The 23,215-nt window shown below is 54.2% G+C and overlaps 2 protein-coding genes across 4 annotated transcripts in view; one reads left to right on the forward strand and one right to left on the reverse strand.

Moving 5' to 3' along the window:
- The window catches only part of TFB1M (transcription factor B1, mitochondrial), a 44,496-nt gene extending 33,423 nt beyond the window's left edge, over positions 1-11,073 (forward strand). For both annotated transcript variants that reach the window (XM_075554346.1, XM_075554347.1), the window contains 2 exons: positions 6,672-6,799; positions 10,719-11,073. In XM_075554346.1, the coding sequence (XP_075410461.1) occupies positions 6,672-6,799; positions 10,719-10,953 (363 nt within the window). In that variant the 3' untranslated portion in view covers positions 10,954-11,073. The remainder of the gene's footprint in view (positions 1-6,671; positions 6,800-10,718) is intronic.
- A 51-nt stretch (positions 11,074-11,124) lies between these two features.
- The window catches only part of TIAM2 (TIAM Rac1 associated GEF 2), a 273,644-nt gene continuing 261,553 nt past the window's right edge, over positions 11,125-23,215 (reverse strand). For both annotated transcript variants that reach the window (XM_075554342.1, XM_075554343.1), the window contains 7 exons: positions 22,619-22,734; positions 19,019-19,127; positions 17,813-17,871; positions 16,543-16,648; positions 15,387-15,474; positions 14,656-14,810; positions 11,125-12,286 (listed from right to left, as the gene is read on the reverse strand). In XM_075554342.1, coding sequence (XP_075410457.1) covers positions 11,655-12,286; positions 14,656-14,810; positions 15,387-15,474; positions 16,543-16,648; positions 17,813-17,871; positions 19,019-19,127; positions 22,619-22,734 — 1,265 coding nt within the window. In that variant the 3' untranslated portion in view covers positions 11,125-11,654. The remainder of the gene's footprint in view (positions 12,287-14,655; positions 14,811-15,386; positions 15,475-16,542; positions 16,649-17,812; positions 17,872-19,018; positions 19,128-22,618; positions 22,735-23,215) is intronic.

The raw sequence follows: 23,215 nt of genomic DNA on the forward strand, positions 1-23,215 counted from the left end.
GGAGGTGGTAGACAGACCGCAAACAAAAGGAAGCAAAGAGGTCTCTCGGGAGCATTGCCATCTCGTACGACACCGAGAGCAGGACATGCGACCGGGAAATGTCGGGAGAGTTTGCCCACAGAGAGGCTTAGTCTAGTCAGAGTTTCAGAAGAGATTTACTTCTATCAAAACTCGTTCCCACTGCACTAGACAATACTCCAGAACTCTGTGGAACTCTAATGCCATGATAAGCTTCTCCATCTCCATACCTTTCTCCGCTCGTCAACCCTGGGCTGCCGGTTGTAAGGTGGGGCGAAGGGGAGCCAGGGACAGGAGGGAGGCTGGTGTCCACGATTCTGATGAGCCGTGTGGTCCCACACACAGCGCCTTGCAAAGCCCAACTCAAGAGCGGCGAGGGGCTCGGCGAAGCAGAGACCGCTGATGCTGCCGAACGTAAAGACCAGGTTCTCCATCTCGTTCTTTGAGCCGTGGGAGAGTTAAAAGGAGAGGTGGGATAGGGGGTGGGGATGGGGGGCGTTGTTACACCCGGATTTGCCGGAACCTCAAAAAGTCAGAACGCCTTCCTGTCGCTGTGTGCCGGCCGAGGAGGGACTATTTGGGTGCTCGTGGAAAAGGGTTTCTTTTCTGTGACGGCATGTCTTAGACTTGTAATTTATGTTTGCATTTTTCATCTCTTGGGAAGGCAGGGTTTATTCTGCTACCCCTGCCATTAAATCAGACTGTGGTCTGGGGTATTTTTAAGCCAGACGCTGCTTTGCAGCTGGCCGGTGAGACCGGCCTTTTTCATTGTGTGCCAACTTGGCGTGTCTGCACCCAGGACTCGCCGAACTGGTAACTTTGCTCTTTGCAAAATAACCACTCAGAAGACAGTTTTAAGAAAAGTGCTTTAACTCAAAAAAACAACTGGTGGCTCGAATTTGGTAAACAGGCAGGTATTTGGCGGCCTTGGGGCGGTTCCCTGCATTTTCTTCTACAGTTCTTTCCTTGGAAAATGTTTCCTGGAGTTCAACTTCCTAAGGCATCGAAGTGCCCCTATAGGGCACAGTTGACCTGCCGCTGTGGGTTTCCAAGGCTGTAAACCTTTACAGAAGCAGAAAGCCTCTTTCTCCCACAGCGTGGCTGACAGTTTCAAACTTCAGACGTGGTGGTTCTTAGCAGCCCAGCATGTGACCCAATATGCCACCAAATTCAAACCACACTCAGTGCCCTTGAGTTGATGCCAATCATAATGACCTTGTAGGACAGGGTAAGAGCTGCCTGTGAATTTCCAAGACCTCAAGCCCTTGTGCAAGTAGAAAGCCCCGCCCTTCTCCCGAGGAGCGGCTGGTGGAACTGTGGGTCTCATGGTTAGCAGCCCTCGTAACCGCTCTACGCCACTAGGGCCCCCAGTGCTCTGACATTCCAGGAACCCCGTGGCTGGGCCGGGTCGGACGAAGGTGAGAGCCTTTAGGGAAAGACACCAGAGTGACACGAGGGAGCATGCATGGATGGGGACATTTAGACTTGTTCACCATGTGGACCTGGGCAAGCCGAAGCTCTCCTTGCTGCCTACTCTGCCCAGGCCATTTGCTCTGCTTGTCCTTAGAACTGGCCAGCTGAAGTAGGCCCTTGCTGTGGGGTTTGCTACAGCTGCTTTGACCCAGCAGGAGCCCTGGTAGCTGGGTGTTTACACTTGGGCTATGATCCGAAAGGCCAGCAGTTAAAAGCCACCAGCCTCTCCGACAGAAAAAGGCGGGGCTCTCTAGCCCTGTAAGGAGATCCCACAGAGGCAGTCTGCTCTCTCCTGTAGAGTTGCCGTGAGGCTGCATGGCAGTGAATTTGGTTTGGTTTTCTTTAACACAACGTCAAGGGCTGGTAGAGCTGAACCCAACACTGAGGTACAGACGGCACTTAAATTTCATAGAAATTTATACATATTTCTGTGTGTAGAAAGTGAGTGGTGTCAAATTAAATATGAGTATATAAGAAGCCTTGGACCAGTGGGTGGTAGAATGGTTACACACTGGGCTGCAATCCACATGGTAAACAGTTCAAAACCACCAGCAGCTCCATGGGAGAAAGACTGGACTTTCTACTCCTATCAACAGTTATGGTCTCGGAAACCCCCAGGGGGTTGTTATGAGTCAGCATTGACTCGATGGCAGTGATAAGGAGCCCTCGTGGTGGCCTGGCCTGGTTTGAAACCACCAGCCCTTCTGCAGGAGAAAGATGAGGCTTTCTACTCCTTTACAGATTACAGTCTCGGAAAGCCACAAGAGCATTTCTGCCCTGCCCAGTGGGGCTGCCATGAGTCAGAATCAATTCGAATGCAGAGGGTTTGGTTTTATGTATCAGCTTAAGCCTCTAAACATTACAACCCCCGTAACCAAAAATGCCCTTCAGTTTCTTGGTTAGTTCCACTCGGTGCCTTGGTGGTTGAAGCATGACCAGTGGCAGAATCCTCTCGCACCTGACCTCTGGTCTAATGGCGTCCCTTTGCTTTAAAGTCCACTGATGGTTGCAAGTGTTTGGAAGGTCAGCCATTCAAATCCACCAGCCTCTTCGTGGAAGAGATGGGAGGCTATTGCTCCAGATTCACAGCATAGGAGACCCTAGATGGGGTCGCTGTCCAGCACTGCAGTTTCACCAGCTGTAGCTCCACAGCCAGCACATCTCTGCTTCTTTAAGAAGGAGCCAGAGAATCAGAGGTGTGTGCGTAGAGATGTAACTCAGATGGCATCTGCTTCTGATACGGGTGGAAAATAGCTAAGATGTGAGAGCTGATAGCTTCCCGTCTCTGGCCCTCTGCCTGCCTAGCCAGGCCGGTCCTGCGTCCGCGTCCAGCCTGCGGAAGCCAGCTCTGTGGTGGGAGCAGCGCATCCTTGGCCGGCGCAGCGCTGAGGTCAGGAAGGGCTCGAGGGGAAATGTGCTTTCGGTTCGTTGTAAACCCTTTCCATTGACATCCTCAGAGGTCATCCTGGTGTGCGCTGAGAGACCAGGTTGGAAACGGTCTGACAGCATTAAACTTGAATGCTGGATACGCACTCTAAGGCTTTTACACTGGTTACTTTTCCAGAACCAAGCCTTTTAATAGCCTTAAAGCTCAAGGACCGGGAGCTGGGGAGCAAACATGGTTGAAATTTTAAGTAAGCGTTCATTTATAAGTCAGAAGCATTTTTATGTCAGTGTCCATAGTTGCCAAGCAGTAGCCCTGTGGTTCTAGAGAAACGGGCCTCATCCTTTCCCAAACGACTGAGGCGGAGGTGGCACAGGGCTTCCCCACACAGAGCGCCTGCTCCTGGAAGGACTCTTACCAGGCGCCCTGGAGGGGCTGTCGGTTAAGGGTGTAGCTGCTAACCAAAAGGTCGGTGGTTCGAACCCACCAGCCGCTCCTTGGGAGAAAGACGAGACAGCAATCTGCTTCTGTCAAAACCTGCCTCCTCAGAAACCCTCTGGAGCAGTTTTTCTCTGTCCTAGAGGGGAGCGGGGGGCAGTTCTGCCCAGTTATGGGCTTGTGAGTGGCATCGGCTCAGCGGCAGTGAGTTTGTTTGGGGTTTGTGTTGTTGAGGGTTGCTCGCAGTGGGAATCCACTGGGTGGAGCTGTATTTGTTTGTGAATGGAGACCAACCAGGAAGAGAGTGTGCATGGACAGATTCTCTATTCTCGTGATGAAGGAAGCCGGGAGGCCAGGATTCTGGGTGGAGGGAGAGCTTCACATTGGGGAGTGGGAGAAGAGGCCCAGTCACATTCTCCTAATCAAAAATCATCCCCGCAGTATCCTCCCTTAATAATGCCACCTTCGTGGTTCCCTCTTACAAGCACATGCTGGTCCCTATCCAGCCAGTGGCCCTTATCCACAGGGGCAGACCTGTGGTATCATTCTCCCCACTCAGGGGACAGGCATTCCGCTCTACCTGCCCCCAGCACTGGTGAGAGGTTACCACCACCACCCACCCACCCCCATGAGCTCGGGGACCTCCAGGGTTAAGATACCGCCCACCTTGTTACGGGTAGAGGTGTCTGTGTTTGGGGGGCCTTGTCTGCCCAGGACTATGTAAGTCGATGAAAGAATACATTCTCTCTCCCACTCGGACCTGGAGGAGGTGAGCACCTGAAAACTTCCGTCTGCCTTTTATTGTTTTCCTTCAATGACACTACCGTCCCATGGAACCCATCTGGTGGTGGGCTGGCTCCCACGGGCTACCCCGTGTTAACCAACTGACCTGGCTCCCAGGCTGCATTTAGGCCTTAGCTGTCTCCCGGCACGCGCCGCGGTTTACGTGGGGCGTGGGGCCTGCTCTCTGCAGGCTTGAAAGCCTGTTAAATAAAGCCGACTGAAGACACTTCCCACACTCGCAAACACCAGCTGTGTCGCCCGGCAAGTAGGGATGGGGCGAAGTGAAGGTGGGCCGGAGCTGGTGTGGCCGCCCTGTGCAGGAGGGGGGAAGCCCACCTGTTTAGGCCCGGAGCCTAGTGGCAGCTGAGGTACCATGTAGCCCCCCTTTACCTGCCCACCCCCTTAAAAAAAAGAACCCTCAAAAAGCAAAAAAGCACCAGCTTGCTGCCTTAGAGTCAATTCCACTTCACAAGACCCTGAATAGCATTTGTGAGATTATATATCTTTTAAAGAGCGGGCGACCTCGTGGGCTAGGGGCTAGTTGGGTAAATGTTTATTTCCAGTTTCACTAAGAGATTCTTTCTGTGGAGTAGGAGAAGAATGCCTTTTAATACTGACTACAGTACAAACCAGAGGAGGATGGACCGAATGCGTGTGGGGACGGGGGACGGGGGGCGGGGTGCTGATGCTGACAGGAGAGGTCGAGATGGAAAGATGGATGGGGAGAGGGCAGCCATCCTAGAGCGACTGGTGGGCAGGGAGACGCAGAGCCCGACCAAGGCCTCACTGGAAGGCTCAGTCAGGAGAACATGGATGGGGAGGGCCACCCTGCAGGATCTGTCTCCCCTTCCTCCCACAGATGCACTGCAAGATGGAGCCATCCGTTCTCCCCACCCAGCCACCAGCTCACCTCTGGGGAGAAGTAGCCTCTCCAGGACCTGCGTTCTGCCCCCTGCTAGCCCAAAGCCCGTGGTTGCCCGCAGGACGTACTCATTGCCGAACTTGAAGAAGCATAGTGAAACACCCAGGGCAGCTGTACGGACATACGAGGGTGCACCTGGCACGCCGGGCAGTCTCGAGAGTCACTTTTGGCACGGGCAGCTCGACAGAGGGGCAAGATCACCTCTAAAGGGTCTCTAAAGATGAACCCTGAGGCGGGCTTCTGTCCACATAGCTCTCAGTCACACACGGTGGCCTCTCAGCCACCACATGGGATGTTCAGGCCCCTCCTTCCTTAGGCTCAACCCCTGCCCCTACGTGCAGCCACTGGACCAGTTGGTGGTGTCGGGGCGGGCGGCTTTCCGAAGGGGAGGCAAGGCCCAGGTGAGTCTGTTTCCCAGCTGGGTAGTTCAGACCCCGCTGGGAATGTTCAGCGCCGGCCCCCTGGACAGCTGGGAGCGGAGCACGTCTGTCATGCTCTCTGGGGCACCTTGTCCAGAGTCTGATGTCTTGCGATGTTGCTTTTTTCCCACCTGAAAGGCAAGGAACCGTGGCATTGCAGGTTAAGCGTTAGGCTGTGACCCTCAAGTTTGCACCTCAGGAGAGAGATGAGTGTCAGTCTCAGAAACCCAGAGAGGCAGTTCTACCCTGTCCTATAGGGTCACTGAGCCAGAATTGATGAGTCTTTGGCTTGGTTTGTTTCGGGTTTTTTTAAGACAAAACAAAGCAATTCACTGTCCCGGACTCGAGGTCAGTTTGAAATTTTCTAAGCAGCAGGATGCTCAGCGGCAAGCCAGCATTCCCAAATCACTAAGGTTTTGTGTCCGAGTGAAGTCTGTGTGCTGTTCTGAGCTTGGCCATGCCGCACAGAGGCGGGGCTTATCTGCGCAGGAAGGGCTGGCCACCTGGATGGGGAGGGTGTGTGTGTGTGCCTGCCTACCTCCTGGATGGAGAGGGTGTGTATGTGTGTGTGTGTGTGTGTGTGTGTGTGTGTGTGTGTGTGTGTGAGGGACGGAGCGGTAAGTGGTGATGCATTTTGCCCAGCTTTCTTCTTGTTCCGTGAGGCACCATGTTTATCTCCTGATCACTCCGGCATCCCAGCAGCTGTCCCTGGGACGCTGGTGGCAGTTTCCCTTCCTTTCTTCCAGGGATACTGTCCCTGGAGTATCCCTGCCCACTCCTCTGTCCCTGCCCACTCCTCTGGGACAGTTTGAAGTCACTCCCGGAAAGCTCCGTGGTACGGCAGGCACCGCTGGTGGACTCTGTCCATCCAGCTGATTCAGCTGCATCTGTGCCCCGAATATGCCGTGTCCTAATCGACTCCCTTTCTGGAGCACTCCAGAATGCTCTGATCCCAGGCGTCCGTGTGCCTGCTCGCTGTGTCTTACCATCAGAAAAACGCATCAAACACGCACACGCTGCCTGTTCTCTGCCCGCTCACGCTCACGCCCGTCTGTGTGCCGACACGGGGGCTCACCAGGCGTGGGTCAGTAGCTGTCACAGCGTGCAGCTGCAGCCTGGTTTCAGTGAGTGGCCGCAGCCTACCCGCCTGGCACAGATGACAGCCAAGGTCCTCGGCGTTTGATGTGACCGCCCACCGCCTTCCCCCAATGACTGGTGTGTGCTTTCTCTGCAGGTGGACGTGGGCCTGGTGCACTTCACCCCGCTGGTCCGGCCCGCCATCCAGCAGCCCTTCGACCTGGTGGAGAAAGTGGTCCAGCATGTGTTTCAGTTCCGGAGGAAGTACTGCTACCACGGCCTGGGGTAAGAGCACCTTTCCCCCCGCCAGGAACAGGCTCTGCCCCACGCCAACCTCTTCCCATGCTGACACACTCTTCTCGAAGCTCCCCTGGGGTGCACACGGCTGGCCCTTGGACAGTCACCAAACAGTGAGCAGGTCAATCCACCCAGAGGCCCGATGGGAGAAGAGAACCCCCTTTTCCGGGGATACCCCTGAGAACCCCGAGGGCTGCGCTCCCTGTCACTGCCAGGCCCCCTGAGCCTCAGGTCAACCACCACTGCCTCAGCAGCGAAGGCGAGTGCCTTGGGGTTTGGCCATCCATGATTGTGACTCGTCGTTTAGGTCCGGGAGTGAAGGAAGCTTGGCGGCCCCTGCGCACAAAAACCACTTTCCCTTACCTCGGGCACTGAGGTTGACACTTTTTCATAAATACAGCAGCCTGAAACTGAGGCTTGTGCAGTGAGTGACGGCCCCCTCGGGGGCTGGGTGGCCCAGGCTCCTCGGTCAGATTCCGACTCTCTAAGCAGGTTTTCCACATGCTTTCTTTCTCATGAGCTGCTGTCCCATCTTTGAGGCATCTTAGATGCCTGAGCTGTCACACTGCTGCCTCTCAGTCTTCACTTAAAACCCCACACTCTGCCATCGCGTGGAGTCCGCCTCCCCTGGACCCTGGAGGACAGAGCAGAACTGCTCTCCCCTGTGGGTTTCCATGGCTGTGACTCTTCACCGGAGTAGAGAGCCACATCTTCCTCCCTGAGAGCAGCTGGTGGCTTCGAACTGCTGACCTCGCTGTTAGCAGCCCCATTGGTGTGAAGCACTTAGCAGGGGCGTGAGGTCACCAGCCAGAAAATGAGCCTGCCCCCCCCCCCCAGTCACTTGGAGCCCACCATTTCTGCCGTGAGCTAAGGTGGCAGTGAATTTTCATATCCAGTGACAGTGCAGAAAAGGTTTCATGTTTCTGCTGGGTGACAGTGAATCGGTTGTGATTCATAGCGACCTTCTGTCCAACAGAAGGCATCGCTGCTCCCCTGCCGCACCCTCCTCATGGCACCTCAGAGGGCATCCATCTCGGGGTCTTCTCTTCGGCTGCCTCTCTCTCTGACCCGGCAGGCTGTCCTAGTCCAGGGGCGGGGGCTCCAGGTAACACATGCAAAGCAGGTGAAGCAAAGTCTCGCGATCCGGGACTCCCACTTGGGTTCTTTTTCTTCCCAGGGCCGTGTTTGTTTTTCTGGCAGTCTGCTGTATTCCATGTTCTTCACCAACACCATGACCCACACCCACCAGAGCGCCCTTCCCGAGTGACAGACAGATCACATCCAGTAGCTCAGGCCTACCCTAGTCCTCCCGATTCGCGCACTGCTCCAGCAGTGGGCTCAAACACAACTGTAAGGATGGCCCCACGTGTCATTACAACGCTTTCCTTTGTCTGCTCCATCTGCCCTCTGAAACACTGTCTTCAGCTCGTTTAGCTCATCGTTTCTTCCCTTCAGTGTAGCTGGTCTGTGTTCCCGTCTATGTTCAGCGTCTCCTCCGAAATTGGGTCCTTTCTTGGCTGTCTTTAATGCCCTCTGCTTTCTTCATCTGTGATGCCCTGAGTGACCCACGCCTGGACTGGTCTCTGGTCATTAATGTGAAATGTGTCCGATTATGGCCTCGAAATTGAGGTGGAATATACTCAAGGTCATACTTTGGCTCTCATGGACGTAACGTTCATCAGCTCAACTTGAACAGAACCATACCGCCAGCTGATGGGCTGTTCTGCTGCTAGCTGCTTACTACGGACTGCAGGATAGCTCTTCACATGCTCTTTTGACAATGTGTTCAACAATGTCCTTCCTAAATTTGACATTCCTGGCATAATGGACCGTTTCAGCTCCCTAAAACCCCTCATTCAAAAAACACAGTCATCGAGTCAATTTAAAAGGACAGTGTACAACTGCCCTCTGGGCTTCTGAGACCTGAAATCTTTTCAGGAGTAGATTGCCTCATCTTCCTCCTTCAGAGCAGCTGGTAGGTTTGAACAGATGACGTTGGGGTTAGCAGCGCAACGATACCCCACTATTCCACTGGAGCTTCTTTTAATGCCTTGGCCTCTATGTGCACGCGTTCCGTTTCACGTTTGACAACTTCCAACTTTCCTACACTCATACTTCGTTCCCCATTGTGGGTGTTCATGGTTATTTTCAGCTGCCACTTCCCATGTTTGGTCCTGCCCCGTGAGCCAACGACGGTCCCGACAGCTGGACTCCACCCACGCCTTGGAGGCGGCTCTGCGTGGAGGCAGCAGCTCTTCCCTGGTCACACGGCCATATTTTGAGTGCCTTCCAACCCGACAGAAGAGGCGCCCATAAAATCTCATAGCCTGCACAGAAACTCACAGGGGCAGTTCCCCTCTGTCCTCTAGGGTCACTTGCAGGCAGAATCAACTCAAGGACAATGAGTTTGTTTGGGTTTGGTACTAGCCTGGCCAGATCTGACTTCTCATAGCTGCACCTCTGGGTGGCCCTGTGGGTATCTGCAATCCCGGTGGCAGTTTCCACACAGCAACGCGTCAGCCACTGCAGTACAAGAAATGACGGATGAGTGGTGGGGTACAGGTTTGACTAGACCCAGGTACACTTGCTTCAGGAGGCGGAAGGTGTGCTTTGAGGTTTCTCCCGAATGTGGTCAACATCGCAGCCATTTGACGGGGCGTTTTCAGAGGCACACATGCCTGTGGTCTCACCCCCCTCCTCTCTCCAGCGCTGTGATGTGTCCCCTTAGCCTGTGGAGCTGGGTCCAGAGGGGCTCAAACCAGCGCCATCTATAGAAACCACCTTCGGGACCTCAGTGGCTGAGTGAGTTCACACCGCCCTGGGTAATGGCTGTTCTCTAGCATCGGTGGAAGGCACAGTGTTGACTCACTCGCCATCACTGGGCAAGTTAGAAAGAAGGCCCATTGTTCTTCTGCAGGTGGGACCCCAGGTGAGTTCCACTGGCAGCTAGCTCACTAAGGGTGTGCCCTGCGCTCCCCGTCCATGGGAGCGCTGAGTCAGGGGGCAAAGGTCACAGAATGTGCGAGGGCCCTTCAGACGCTCATGGAAAACGCCCGCTCGCTTTTCTATGACTGTTTGGAAGGCCCGCCATGTTCCGCTGTCAGAAACCCTGGACTTGGCTTGGTGCTCCCCAGGCCCACCGCCCCCTGGGCGGATATGGGCCCACTTTGACCTGTTGTTGCCTTCAGATGCTACCAATATATGAGCCAAACGTTAGGCAGCAGTCAGGCCCTCCGTGCCAGGAAACTGAGCCCAGGGGTCTGGAGGGCTGGGGCACGCCCCTCCCTGCGAGAGCACGCCAGCCTGCAAGGGCAACTCGGGCCCCTCAAGCCCCGTGAGGTGAGCGCCGCAGCCCTTCTAGGACCGGACGGAAGACAGTGCAGTGGCTTTGCAATGTCAGCCAGTCATCCCGGGGGGGGGGGGGCGGGGGAGAGAGAGAAAATGCAAAGCCCATGCCGTGAACCCCTCAAGACTAGTCATACAAAAAGGCCGCCAAGTCTCGGAGAGTAGCTATATTTTCACATCGACTGCTTTCCTTGTGCCAAGAAAAGGCCGCCTCCTGGGTGACCGGCCAGTTCAAGTTGTAGAGCATTGAAACTATTAATTATTGCACGCAAGAAAGAACTCAGACAAGCGAGCGGCCGGTCAAACTCCTCTGCTTAGAACCTGCCTTCAAGTTCCCTGCCCAGGATTATCTGCGGAATGCACGGGGTCCCCCTGCGGGCCAGGCGCCTCGGCGTTGTCTCTCAGGCCACAGGCAAGGGAGGGTCCACGGGCCTCTGCCTCCCCGAACCCAGAAGTAATCCTGAGTGTGCCCCCATTTCAAGTTGGGGGGAGAGAAGGGTTCATGACTGAACAATTCCTTCAATAAAATGCCTTCTCCCGCCCACCCCACCCCCAACTTCAGAATGCTGTTTCCGGAAGATCAGCGCTTGGAACGCACTGGAAGGCTGCTGCAGCTGGCTGATGTGGAGCCCACCCTGCGGCCCTGGCAGCTGTCCCTCGCCCACTTCAGGAGCCTCTGCGACGTGTACCGGGGAATGTGTGACGGAGACCCGCAGCTCTTCGCCTATAACTTCCGAGAAGAACTCAAGCAGAGTAAGAGCCGAAGGCAGGGAAGCCCCGGAGCTCTGAGGCTTTGACAGGCTGAGCGGCTGACCTTTGACTGTGGACGCTAGCTAGTGTGCCCCGGGGCCAGGCTGCCCGGGTGTGTGCTCCGGGGTCTTGTACAGAATGACAATAAAAATACCAGTGGCCAGGGACGCCTTCTTTTCCATTTACTGTACAGCTTGGTAGAGAAAGTAAATATAATCCAATAAGATTCAGTACAAGCTTTCTTTTAATATATATACTGCATAGGTATTGGCAGGTTTCGTAGAAGCGGCGTCTACCGCCACCGTACAGAAACGGAAAGCTCTCCACCGTGTGCCCCTCAACCACATGACAGTCTCGTGGATATACTTTAAAGAAAGCCTAAGCACACCAGCTCAGAGAAGATGCCCAGCAGGATGGGGGTGGGGGAGACCTTTTCAAAAGCGACCCATCACAGCCCCCCCACCACACACCCCTTTGCTATTTCCACATAACTTAAAATAATTAGAATGCAATTTTATTTTAAGGATTCAAAATCATTTTGATACCTGCTCAAAAAGGATATAAACTAGCTCATGTACAGGTTCCGACCAGTTTCATCTCGTTCCCTGCTCCACAATAAATTAAAATAACTTAAATCTTTACAACGACGACGGTGTGGGGAAGCGCACACTGCCCCAAACCCAGGAGTAGATCGTGGGCAGCGGCCACCTTGCTGCCAGTTCAAGAGGACGTGGGGGCCCAGGCGGCTCTACGCCTTCCCGTGACTCTCAGCTTCGTAAAAGCACTCCTCGTTGACCACCGACGCCAGCGTCTGCACCCTGAACTCTCGCTCCAGGACGGCGCTGAAGTCCACGTGCGAGCCTTCAGACTGGCTGTCGAGGGACTGGTGGTGGAACTGCGACTTCAGCAAAGTGCCCCGCTCCCTCTTGGTGCTGTTGGCTTTGCGCTTGATGGGGCAGAAGTGCCCCCGGACCAGCTTGGGGTGCTCTCCTCCCTCCTGGCCCTCGGGCCCCGGGGTGCCAGGCAGCGGCCCTGCCGGGTGGCCGTCAGACTCCTCGGAGATGCTCAGTCTCTGGAACTGAATTTCGATGTCCTTGGTCGGGCTGCCCGGCTTCGGGGCCGCGGGGTAGTCATGCTCATCCTCGTCCTCGTCACTCAGAATGTCACTCTCTTTGATGAGACTGTCGGAAAGCTCCGACAAGCTCGGGGGAGGGTACTTGGCCGGCGACGTGCTCTGGGAGTCCTGCCTGCTCTCGGCCGTCTGGCAGCCACTGCTCTGCGTGCTGCCCTCGTCCGAGTCCAGCGACGTGCCCTTGCCCGGCTCGCCCGGACACTCACTGCTGGAGGAGTTCTTGAGCACTCTCAAGGATCTGGATGAAGCTGCGGGGAGACAGAAGGCACAGTGATGACCAGAAGCAGGTTCAAAACCTAACCCTCCGCGGCCAGTGGGATCACAGCTCATGGCAGTGCCAGGCTTCGGGAGCAGAACAGCCGCGGGTCTCTACTCCGTAGCTTTGAGTGTGCAGAGTGTGCACTGGCGCATTGAGCAGCGAGGATGCTACTTGGAGGACTGAAATGCCCTGTCTCAAGCCACGGTATTTCCCACTGCCTGGCACACATGTGGAAAGTGGCTACTGAGTAAGGAGAGGGCCCAAGACGAATCGGTGTGTGTGTGTGTGTGTGTGTGTGTGTGTGTGTGTGTGTGTGTGTGTGTGTGTGTGTGTGTGTGTATCGGGGTGTGTGTGTGTGTGTGTGTGTGTGTGTGTGTGTGTGATCTGTGAGGCTGGAGAACAATCTGAAAGTCCCATGGACCGCCTATGGGACAAACAATAGACATCTGTCTAGGAAGATGGATGGCTGGAGGATCGCAGGACTTCGTCTCACATGCTTTGGACATGTTGTCAGGAGAGACCAGTCCCGGAGAAGGGCATCATGCAGAAGAGATCACCAATTTTACATCCAACCACACATACAAATTTTGTTCCATTAATTGCGACCCCCTCAAAGGAATGTCCTTTATTCTCCCTCCTCCTTTGTTTCCTGTTTCCAACTCTCCTTTCTCACCCTGCTCAGCCTTGTCCTTAGCTCATGGCTGCCCTTTGCTTCTTCGAAGACATGGCTCCCTCCCTACTGTCATTGTTCCTGGCTGTCACTTTTAACGTGCTTGGGAAAGTGATCAATGGTGACACAGTCGTGTGCGTGGCCTTCCCACCATGTGAAATCCCTCTGGTGCCGACGTTAGAAGAATGATTCTTTGTCTCTCACAAGAACTCTGCTGGAATTTCTAACCACCTTACGGAGCTGTAATGGACGCACGCCTCACTTGGGCACACTCTGTTTCAAAGACCAGGTTGTTGCAGGATCATTGGCAACCTGCCACAATGGAGGATAACTACATCGGATCACAGGACGAAGGGCAACTGCATCCTTATGTGACTGCCAAGCCACTGAGAATCGGGGCCCCACTAAGTGACCCCGCCTTGCCCATCCAGCCAGCATCCCCTCACCTTACACTGGGGCACGTATTCCCATCAGAGACACTTGTCGCTCATGCGAAGAGCAGTCGGAGAGGTTTTGTTTTGTTTTTTACTTTAGAGATAGTTGGTAAGAGGAGTAGGTGCCGAAGGAGGGGAAAAAAACACACCAGAAAACACAGTAAATTTTAAGAGGTCAAACTGACCAAAAAAGAGAAAAGGGGACGTTATGTACTTCAGAAGCGTGAGTACAAGAACAAAGGTAATACACAATCGTTAATGCAAGAGAACCCTGGTCAAACCAGGGGAAACGTACAACAAATCTCCCCATTCTCATGGAATCTCGAGTTCTAGCGCCCTTGAGGCTGGAAAACCCCGTGCCTGTGAGAGAACGTGCCGGGTGGAAATCTAAACCTGACATACTAAACCCAGAGTACCCTCTGAGCTCAACTTTGCACCAAACAACTGCTGAGATGAATTAGAAGGACAGTGTTTGCCTGGAGCATCAGGGGCTTTCCCAGGAGACCAAACCGACAGGTAAGCCTGGAGGCTCCGCGGGCGGGGAGTTCGTGTCCATACTGGTGGACTGCGGGAGAGTGGCAGCAGAACTGGAAGGAGGAGGACTGCCCGTGTGATGTTTGGCTGTGTCTGTCTTCCACATGTAATGTAGAGGGGGCTCTGAAACCGGACGCTGACCCTTTAGAAATAGGCGGAAAGTTCCGGAGTGGCGTGATTGGGCAGGGACACCCGCTGGCCTGTTGGGAGAGCAGGGGTTGGGTGGAGAACAGTCGATTTGTAGGTTTTCATTCATGAAAGTATTGCATGTGCTCAGGTGCCGTGTACGTCGTGGATGAAAGAAAGCTGAAAGTCGAGGCCTGGTCGCCTGGTGAGCACACACGGGAACTCCTGGAAGGCAGGCTGGGATCTGCTCCTGAACGGGCACAGTCCTCAGAGCCAGTCTGCTCGCTCTGGAGCAGACTACAGCTACAGCTGCCCCTGCACCCACGGGGCTGCCTGAGTCAGAATGCGCCCAAGGGCAGCTGCTTTGGGTTTGTGGGTGTCGTCGGGATGGTTCTCGTTTAGAAAGTCCCCTGAGAGCAGGAGGTATTTTTTTAAGTCTCGTTAAAGGAAATAAAGCTGCCCCTTACTTCTCATCCCCGCTCCCCCAAAATATGGCTTCCTGGCTGAGAACTCACACAGTTACCCCCGACCAGTCAGTCACAGCGGGGCGGCCGCAGCCCGCCGCCTTCCTGAGCTTTTAGGGAACACGCTCACCTAATTTGGCTGAAACCGGCACCCGGTTCTTCAGCGGCACCAGGCGGTCCTTGCAGCCCTTCTCCAGGGGAAGGTCGCACTTGATGTGGCGCCGGAAGTTCTCCCGTAGGATGGACCGGATCACCTTCACCATGCTGGTCTTGCTCTCGCAGTCACTGCCCAGAGACGGGGGAAGCTGTTTCCAGATGCCCCTGGCTCCACCCGCCTGGTCCTCTGTGACCCCTGGGTCAGGGCTGTCTCACAGGAGTCTTGGCCTGGTCACAAACCAAGCCACCCAATCCCACCCCGCCTTGGTTTCCTGGCTTAAAAACTCACTGCCATTTAGTCCGTGCCAATTCATGGCAACCCTGCAGGACAGGGTAGAGCTGCCCCTGTGAGTTTCCGAGACTGTCTTTCTTAATGGAAGCAGAAAACCTCATCTTTCTCCCAAGGAGCCGCTGGGGGTTTCAAACTGCTGACCTTGCTGATCGCATGCCAGTGCGTAACCACTCCACCACCAGGGTGCTTTCGCTTAGAAAAAGAAGTGGGAACTGACCTTGGCGGAGATCTTTCAAGCTCTGTGGTTTAGACACACATTTAATCGGCATTTTCCTCGCCTTCCACCAGAGCCAACTTTGGGGGTAGAGGGGCCAGGTGACCCTGACCCATCGAAATTGAGAAGGGCGTTAGAACAATCCCCTCCTTTCAGAGGACCTGGTTCTGTCTTTGCCTTGGCATGTCGTCGTCAGTACCTGCAGCACAGCTGGAAGGTGGTTTCCGGCCGCCCCTCTACTTCCGACTTGGTGTGGATCAGCTCCCAAAGGGAATTGTTTTCCGTCCCTGTGTCAAAGGAAGGGAATAGCTTCACCAGAGATGCCACAGTGGCTGAAAGCCCCGGAGGCTCACACTGGGTGGTTTTGGGGCGAGGGGCATTCTCACTGCTGCCTCTCCTCGCTTTCCTCCCTGGCTTGTGGCAGAGGGTCTTCAAGAAGTGCCTGGGGAAACGGAACGAAGAGCTAACGGCAGGCCCCTGGTGTGTGCGAGGGTCACGCAGAGTTGAATGCCTTTAGCTACTTTCGGTATTTCTACCTTCTCCTGCTTTCTTCCTATCCTGGAGTCCATCTCTCTGGGAAAGAGCTTCCGTGGGCCCATCAGCCAACCCTCCTTGGGGTCTTACCTGTTCCCTAGAAGGAACAGGGGGATTTGCTCACAGGGTGGAGCCAAGAAGGCAGCCCTCAATCCAGCCATGTTCCTGGAAGCATACATGCTACAGACAGAAGTGAACAAGGACCCAGAACAGGACTTCCTGCCAGGCTTAGCCTCCTGGTTCCTTCTGTCTCCCGGGACATGGTCCCAGAACATGGTGATTCTGAGACGATCTCTGCACATTTCCCAGGACCAAAAATTCCTCTTCTTTTTATACCACTTGAAATACTGCCAAAGCTCAGGGAGCTCTCTGGTTTATCTAGAAGTGTAAGAAGTTCCCCGGTGCGTCTCTGTACCCTTTTTCAAGGACGTGAGGCAGAGGGGCAAACGCTGGAAACACTCAGGGGGAAATAAGGAAGCAGCCAAGAGAGGCACTCTGCCAAGAAGAGCCATCTACTAGCTCCAGAACTCTGGAGAGGAACATCGAAGCCGCCTCCCTCATCTGTCCAAGAAACCAATTGCTGCCATTGAGTCAACTGCGACGCATAGTGACCCTACGGGACAAGGTAGAACCGCCCCTGTGGGTTTCTGAGACTCAGCCTCTATGGGAGCCGAAAGCCTCATCTTCCTCCCGAGGAGCGGGTGGTGATTTCAAACTGCTGACCCCAAATCACCCCCATGAGCCTTTCCGACTTTCATTCCACCGCACACCTCTAGGTCTCTCGGGGTGGCCCCGCCGGGCTGCTGGGGCAGGATAGTTACCTGCTGTGTTCCCCAGCCTGACTTGAAGCGCTGATATGGGGATCAGCCAGCGGAATTTGAAGGGGTCCAAGTCAGCAGAGCCGTGTGCAGGCCGGGAGTTGGAGGGCTGGAATAAGAAGGCCCACCAAGAAGAGAGTTAGAGAGTTAGCGTTCTCCCCTGGGGTGGGGGGCTGTTTGCGGAGCCCCTGAGCTCCTGGCTGTACCAGGGTCCTAGCAGCTGTGTGCTCACGGACCGATGACCCCATCGGTACCTGGCCCATCCAGGGCTGTGCTCATAGCCCATGGGGAGAAGCCAGAGGCAGGTCTGGGGAACGTGGCCCCAGGTGTCCAAGCAGGAGCAGCAGTCGCCTCACCATGGCCTGCACAGTAAAGGTGGCTTAGAGCAGGTCTGCAAACTGCGGCTCTTGAGGCCCCTGCAGCTGTTTCAGTACATGCAGGTGGCTCTGAAGTAAAACCGGAAGCTTGTAAAGGATATAACTCAGATACTGGTGACTGCATTTGTTTGCAAAAATACGTGTGTGGCTCTGGATAAGCTTTAAATTGTTGTGAGGGGCAGAACTGCCTCTTCCGTCTAAAATGGTTGCCGACCCCTGGCTTGGAGCACAGCTTCCCAAAGGTGACTGTGGCACAGCCCACATCCAGGCTGAAGTCTAAACCCAAACTCCCAAACCCACCAAGACAGTCGATGCTGGCGCATAGCCACGCTGTGGGCTTCGGAGACTGTAACTGGCTGCAGGAGTAGAAAGCCTGTCTACTCCTGTAGAAAGTCTCCCGAGGAACTGGTGGTTTTGGACTGCTGACCATGCAACAGCAGCAGCCCAACTCGTAACCACTACGCCACCAGGGTTCAAGTATAGGCATCTGCTTTTGCAGCCCCCCACCGCCAGGTCTGACCACCAGAGGGTGCCGTCGTCCACTTTGGTAACCACTGGCTTGGAGCATCCACAGCCAAGCTGTGTGCTTGTAGGTGTTTCTCCGATAAAAAGCATTTGAAGCCAACCAAAGTGACACAGACAGGTGCACACATGGGCCATTCCCAGGATGTGGAGCTGACTTTCTGCACAGGCGCCAGCGGCCTGTCTGCATCTTATTTTACACTGGCATCCTCTGTGGGCCAATCGGGCCGGCCTCCGGTGTGTGGCTCGCTTGTTACCCTAGGGGGGTCCTGGACAAGAAGCAGGCTTTCCCGTGGCCTCCCCTCCCCACCCCCTCCCATAGGAAGTGAGGGTCAGGAAAAGGAAGCATTCACGGAGATTCGCTCTTGTCTTACCAACTTCTTTTTCAGCTTGCAGTTTTCTTTATAAACCAGTATGACAGCTCGCTTAAAGACTAAAGAAAGGCAGAGAGAAAGAAAAAGGCTGTCATTTCCTACCAGCTCCGCTGAGGCTGCCCTAGCGCTGAGCGTTTTAACAGAACAAAGTGATGATTCTGAGATCCCGTGATGCCAACCCATGAACCAATGACTACATGGCGGCGCCTGCTCCCAGGTCGGTGATGCAGAAGTACCTGCTCAGTGAACAGCCACTACCAGACGAGGAGCCTAACACCGCAACCTCGTTCTCATTCTAGTTCACTGAGAGCCAAGGTCACCTCCTTCCTCGACTCCAGCAAACGATGAAGATGGCAGATTTCAAAATAGCCTCGGGGGATCTGTTCCCGCACCACTTGGCAGCAGCGCCTGGCTGGGAGAGCAGGCTAATAAGTACTCCGAGCCCAGGAGTTTTAAATAGTCGTAGGCTGGCGGGGGAAAAGTCACAAGTCACAACAACTCCTCCAGCTCCTTCTGGAGAGGCGGACTGAGGCGCAGGGCTGAATTCTCTGGGAAGCCAACCCTGACCCTGAGACTCCTGAGGCGTTGGCCCTGAGAGGACTGGCTACTAAGAGACCGTCTGGGGTCTAGCAGTGGTCCAGACCAAGGGCTGGCACACTGTGGCGCCAGAGTCGTATGTGGCTCTGAAGAATTGGGACATTTTAAAGTTTATTATTCAGGTAAGAGGGATTTCATTTGTTTGCTAAGAATGTAGCTATGGGTCTTGAATAACTTCTAAATTGTTGGGAGGGACAGGCCCTGGCTCTAGACAGACCAGTGAAGACTGGTTCACCCTGTGCACTGTGCAGTCAGAGGTCAGCCGACAAGCTGTTCTGATGTTAACACAGCGCCCCAGCCCCGGCCCTGCGCGGACGCGGGGAAGATGGGGGATGAAATGGCAATGTTGCTTAGATGGGGTCTAAGATCCAGTAGACATTCTTCCCTCTGCAGGGCGTTTTCGACTCCCTGAAATGGCACCCCTGTTTTTTATGAACTAAACCTCAAGGTAGTTCCAGGACTGGTCTACTACGGTGTCCATTCTAACAGGAGCTGGCTGGGCTGGCGGGTTCGGGGAAGCCCTTTCTTTGTTCCCAGCCTCCTGTCCTTCTTGTGGGTTCTGCTTAGGAAAGAAGGAAATGTTCCCTTTCTTTGGAATGAAATACTAACCAAACACGGTGAGTTCCAGGTCCTTCCTGGCTTTTCCGAGAGACAGAAATGGGTTCAACCAGGACACTGAGGAATGCACCAGCAGCTCCCCCATGGAAAGCTCTGTCACCTGCGACATGAGACAGGAGATGAAGCAGGGGCAGACTATCCACCCACCACTCCCCCCATTCGCAAGTGCATTCCGTTGGGTGTTCACGGGGCCTCCTAGCACTAGGCATCAGCCGGTTCGGAAAACATGACCGTGTACAAATGTGCTCGACACGATGGATGGGTGGATGGGTGGATGGGTGGAGATAAGAACTGTACGAGCCCCCAATAAATGGCATGTAGCTTCAATGCAGACATGTATGAGAGAGGGCCCGGGGTCTGTCTACTCTGTTTCCCTCACCACAGAGTCCCCACTCAGCTCTGTTGGCACTTGCCACAGGACCTGGTGCATTAGCTACCTCTAAGCCACAGGCTCCCTTGGGTTGGCTGATGGCAGATTCACTAACCCTGAGATTGAAGGGCCCTTGCCCACCGGAAAAACCAAACGCACTGCCATCAAGTTGATTCTGGTTCGCAGCAGTATGACAGAGTAGAGCTGCGTTCTGAGAATGTAGGTTTCCTTAAGGGAGCAGAAAGCCTTTATCTTTCTCTTGTGGGGCAGTTGGTGGTTTTAAAATGTGAACCTTGTGGATAAGCAGCCCAATGCATAACCGCTACACCACCAGGGCTCCTTTTCTGAGATTGACAGCAAAATAAATAAATAAACATACAAACAAAAAAATAATTAAGCTCCAATTCTCCATTCTTGCCTTTGTCCACCTAAACCGCGTTGCTGCTATACAGGGGCTTCAGAAAGCTCACGGGAATTAGCAGAATAAAAATATAAAGGGATTTCTGTGCCCACTTTTTGAAGCCCCCTGGTATGGGTTTTTGAAGAGGCCTGGTGGCATGGTGGGCTTATGCATTGCACTGCTAATCGCAAGGTCAATGGTTTGAAACCACCAGCCACTCTGGGAGAAAAACGAGGCTTTCTACTCCCGTAAAGAGTTCGTCTCGAAAACTCACAGGAACAGCTCTACTCTGTCCTACAGGGTCACTGTGAGTCAGGATGAGCTTGATGGCAGTGAGCTCTCGGGGCTGATAGAGATTTTAGAAGCACAGGACTAGGGAGTTAGCCATCAGGCAACAAGGGAAAATAGAAAAATGAGCAGGTTCCACTGAATTAAACTGAATTTATGATTAAGGGGGCGGCCTCCAGGATCTGGTGTTAAAAATTGAAAAGAGGACAAGACCTGGATTCTTCCCCGCATGACAGTGCCCACTCCCATCTGCAGCCTAGCCTCCATGCCGCGCCAGCCAATCAGGGGCCCTGGAATTGATGCCTACTCATGGTGACCTCGTGTGTGTGTGTGTGTGTGTGTGTGTGTGAGAGAGAGAGAGAGAGAGAGAGAGAGAGAGAGAGAGAGAGAGAGAGAGAGAGAGAGAGAGAGAGAGGCTGTGGATGAACTTTCTGCAGCCAGGCCTGTCTTCCGAAGCACCTCAGTGTGGATTCGGACCTTCAAACTTTCAGTTGGCATCTGGGTGTGTTCGTTCGTGCCTGCCACCAGCCCAAGCCCTCCATAAAGAGTCTCCCCTCCGGGATTTGCCTTCCCTCGAGGCCCCCCAAGGAAGGAGGCACTGTGAGCTCAGTGATGGGGGGTGGGAGGTCCCTTTGCTGTTATACAACAGACATATAACAGCTTTAAGCCAATGTAACGAGTTTTATGTTACCTTTTTGCCTCAGGAGCGAGGTCTATTAAGGCAGAAACTGGCACCACAACAGTTAAGCACCGTGTTGCTAACCAGAAGGCTGGTGGTTCAAACCCACTCGGCAGCTCCAAGGGAGCAGACCTGTTGTCTGCTGTACAAACATCACAGCCTGTGTCCCCTCCCCTCTGCCCTCCAGCTGGCTAACTAGGCCAATGCAAAGCAGCTCAAGCTGGGGTGGGGGTAGGGTTAGAGATAGGGGTGTATACCCAAGGGTGGACCCACAGGTGGGCAGGGGGGGTTGTTGAAAGATTACAGCCCAGGAAACTTTATGGGGCAGTTTGTTCACCTGTGTCACTTTGGGTTGCTATGAGTGCCAACTGGACTGAATGGCACCTAACAGCCTTATAATCCTTCAGGCACAGAGACAGCGTCAGGGACTTTTCCTCCAGGCAAGTCCTCACTTGGTGGCCTTGTCTGAAAGGGCACCTTCCTGTTAAAAGCAGAATTTTGTTTCCCCTCAAAAAGTGTTGGGACCCTAAGTCAGCAGACTAACGGAATATAATCTGCCAATGGCTGGAGTCAGGTGGATCCTAAACCTCATCACTCCTGAGTTATAGAAAAAACCACATTGACAGACACACCCGCAAGGGGCAGAGGCAGGTGCCATTGTGGGGCTTTGCCCAGAACTGTGGAGCCAAGGCACACCGGGGTCCACTGACAAGAAAGCCATCTGCACAGCTGACTCCCAGATTCAGACAGAACCCCCAGAAATGCGAAAAAAAAATCAACTTCTCTATTATGGGCTAGCTTGTGCCTATCACAAAGGCGTGTTGTAAATCCTAGTCCCTAGACTTGAGGATAAAATTGCGCTAATGAGACTGTGTTAGGGTAGGGAAACCAAATGAATCCCTGCCATGGAGGCCCTCCTGACCCGGGGCAACCCGACAGGGCAGTTTCCGGGGTCGGCGATCATTACTGGAGCAGACAGCCACACCTTTCTTCCAAGGAGAGCCGGGTGTGTTTGAACAGCTGACTGCTGTGAGCAACCCCACTTGTAACCCCCGCTGCCCCCTGGGCTCCTAGTTCAGTAGATAGGTGTGTCTGACACCAGTGTGATGATTAGGGGTTATATAGATCCTCCTGGGTGGACCACAACCTCTCAGTTGTGTCTTGGCCTGATGTCACCTCCTTGTTGCCATAGGCCTTTCTTTATTAGCATGAGTGACACGGGAAATTGATTCCTCTCTGGCCCTGCCTGCTGGCACTCTGTCTGCCTCCAGGGCTGACCCGGAAGGCCATCGGCGTGGCTCTGCCGCCACCATTTCCACCAACTTGGGATCCATACAACTCTGCACCCACCGGCCTGTGATCGACCCTGTGCCATCAGCCTGCAGCTGCCTGAGTCTGAAGAGGTCCCCGGCTAACATCCTACTTAGAGACTTTAATTGGACTGGACTGGGATGCCCTTTTGATATGGAATAACTCTGGATAGAAAGTTCTGCCGTGATACACAGAGGAGCGTCGCTGATTTCATTTCTCTAGACAACCCAGCCTCCCACAGCCAATGGCCTCTGAGATCTGAAAAGAGCAGACTGGGCACAGAGAAGGAAGCACTGAGAGGGGAGAGCAAACACGTGAAGACCACCAAGAAGCAGAGGAAGAGAAGCTAAAGGGAGACGCCGGCCTTCCCCCACAGCAGAGAAACACACAGCATGCCTTCTCCGGAGCGCTGCCCTGAATTCACACTCTAGTCTCCTCACCGGTGAGAGAATGCATTTTATGTTACAGCTGCACCCACAAACTGAGCAGCCAACGGGCCCAGTCCACACGCACTCAGCCTCTCCCCACCGGGGCCCGGCTCACCTCCTTTGTCCCACTCTGCTCTGCTACCAGCTGGTCAAACACGGTCCCGTAGTCCTCGTAGATCTTCTGCATCTCATTGATGTGGCTTGCGACTTTTTCCATTGCCTTCAGTGCTTCTGCAAAATCGGAAACCGTTCCACTTGACCGTTCGGGTTTGCTTTGAATCCTCCCCAACATCAGAGCCCAAGATTCAAGCCGGAGCTCAGGACCACTCATTACTCTGGGCAACACAAGTTAGGTATACCACGCAGTGGCCTATGTGATCATAATATGATTAGCCTGAGTCTTATGCCCGCTCCTGAACCTATCGGCATCGCTGGGTCCTAAAGAGCAAGTTGTCTTCTGCGGTAAGTGAAAACGGGGCAGACCCCATCAGATCACCAGGCGGAGCAGGGCTACACCACTGCAGAGCTACCCAATGACAGGACGACATAACCACCAAATTGCATCACTAAGGAATGTCAAAGACGCCGAGTGTCATGGCCGACCAACATAGCCTTGACCAGAACAGCCAGCGCTACACTTGCCTCCCACCTCAGCCTTTCATGACTGCCGACGTGCACCGTTAATGCGCAAAACAGAGATTTCTATGGATGC

This window comes from Tenrec ecaudatus, chromosome 7 (genome assembly GCF_050624435.1).
Source record: "Tenrec ecaudatus isolate mTenEca1 chromosome 7, mTenEca1.hap1, whole genome shotgun sequence".
NCBI classification, from domain to species: domain Eukaryota; kingdom Metazoa; phylum Chordata; class Mammalia; order Afrosoricida; family Tenrecidae; genus Tenrec; species Tenrec ecaudatus.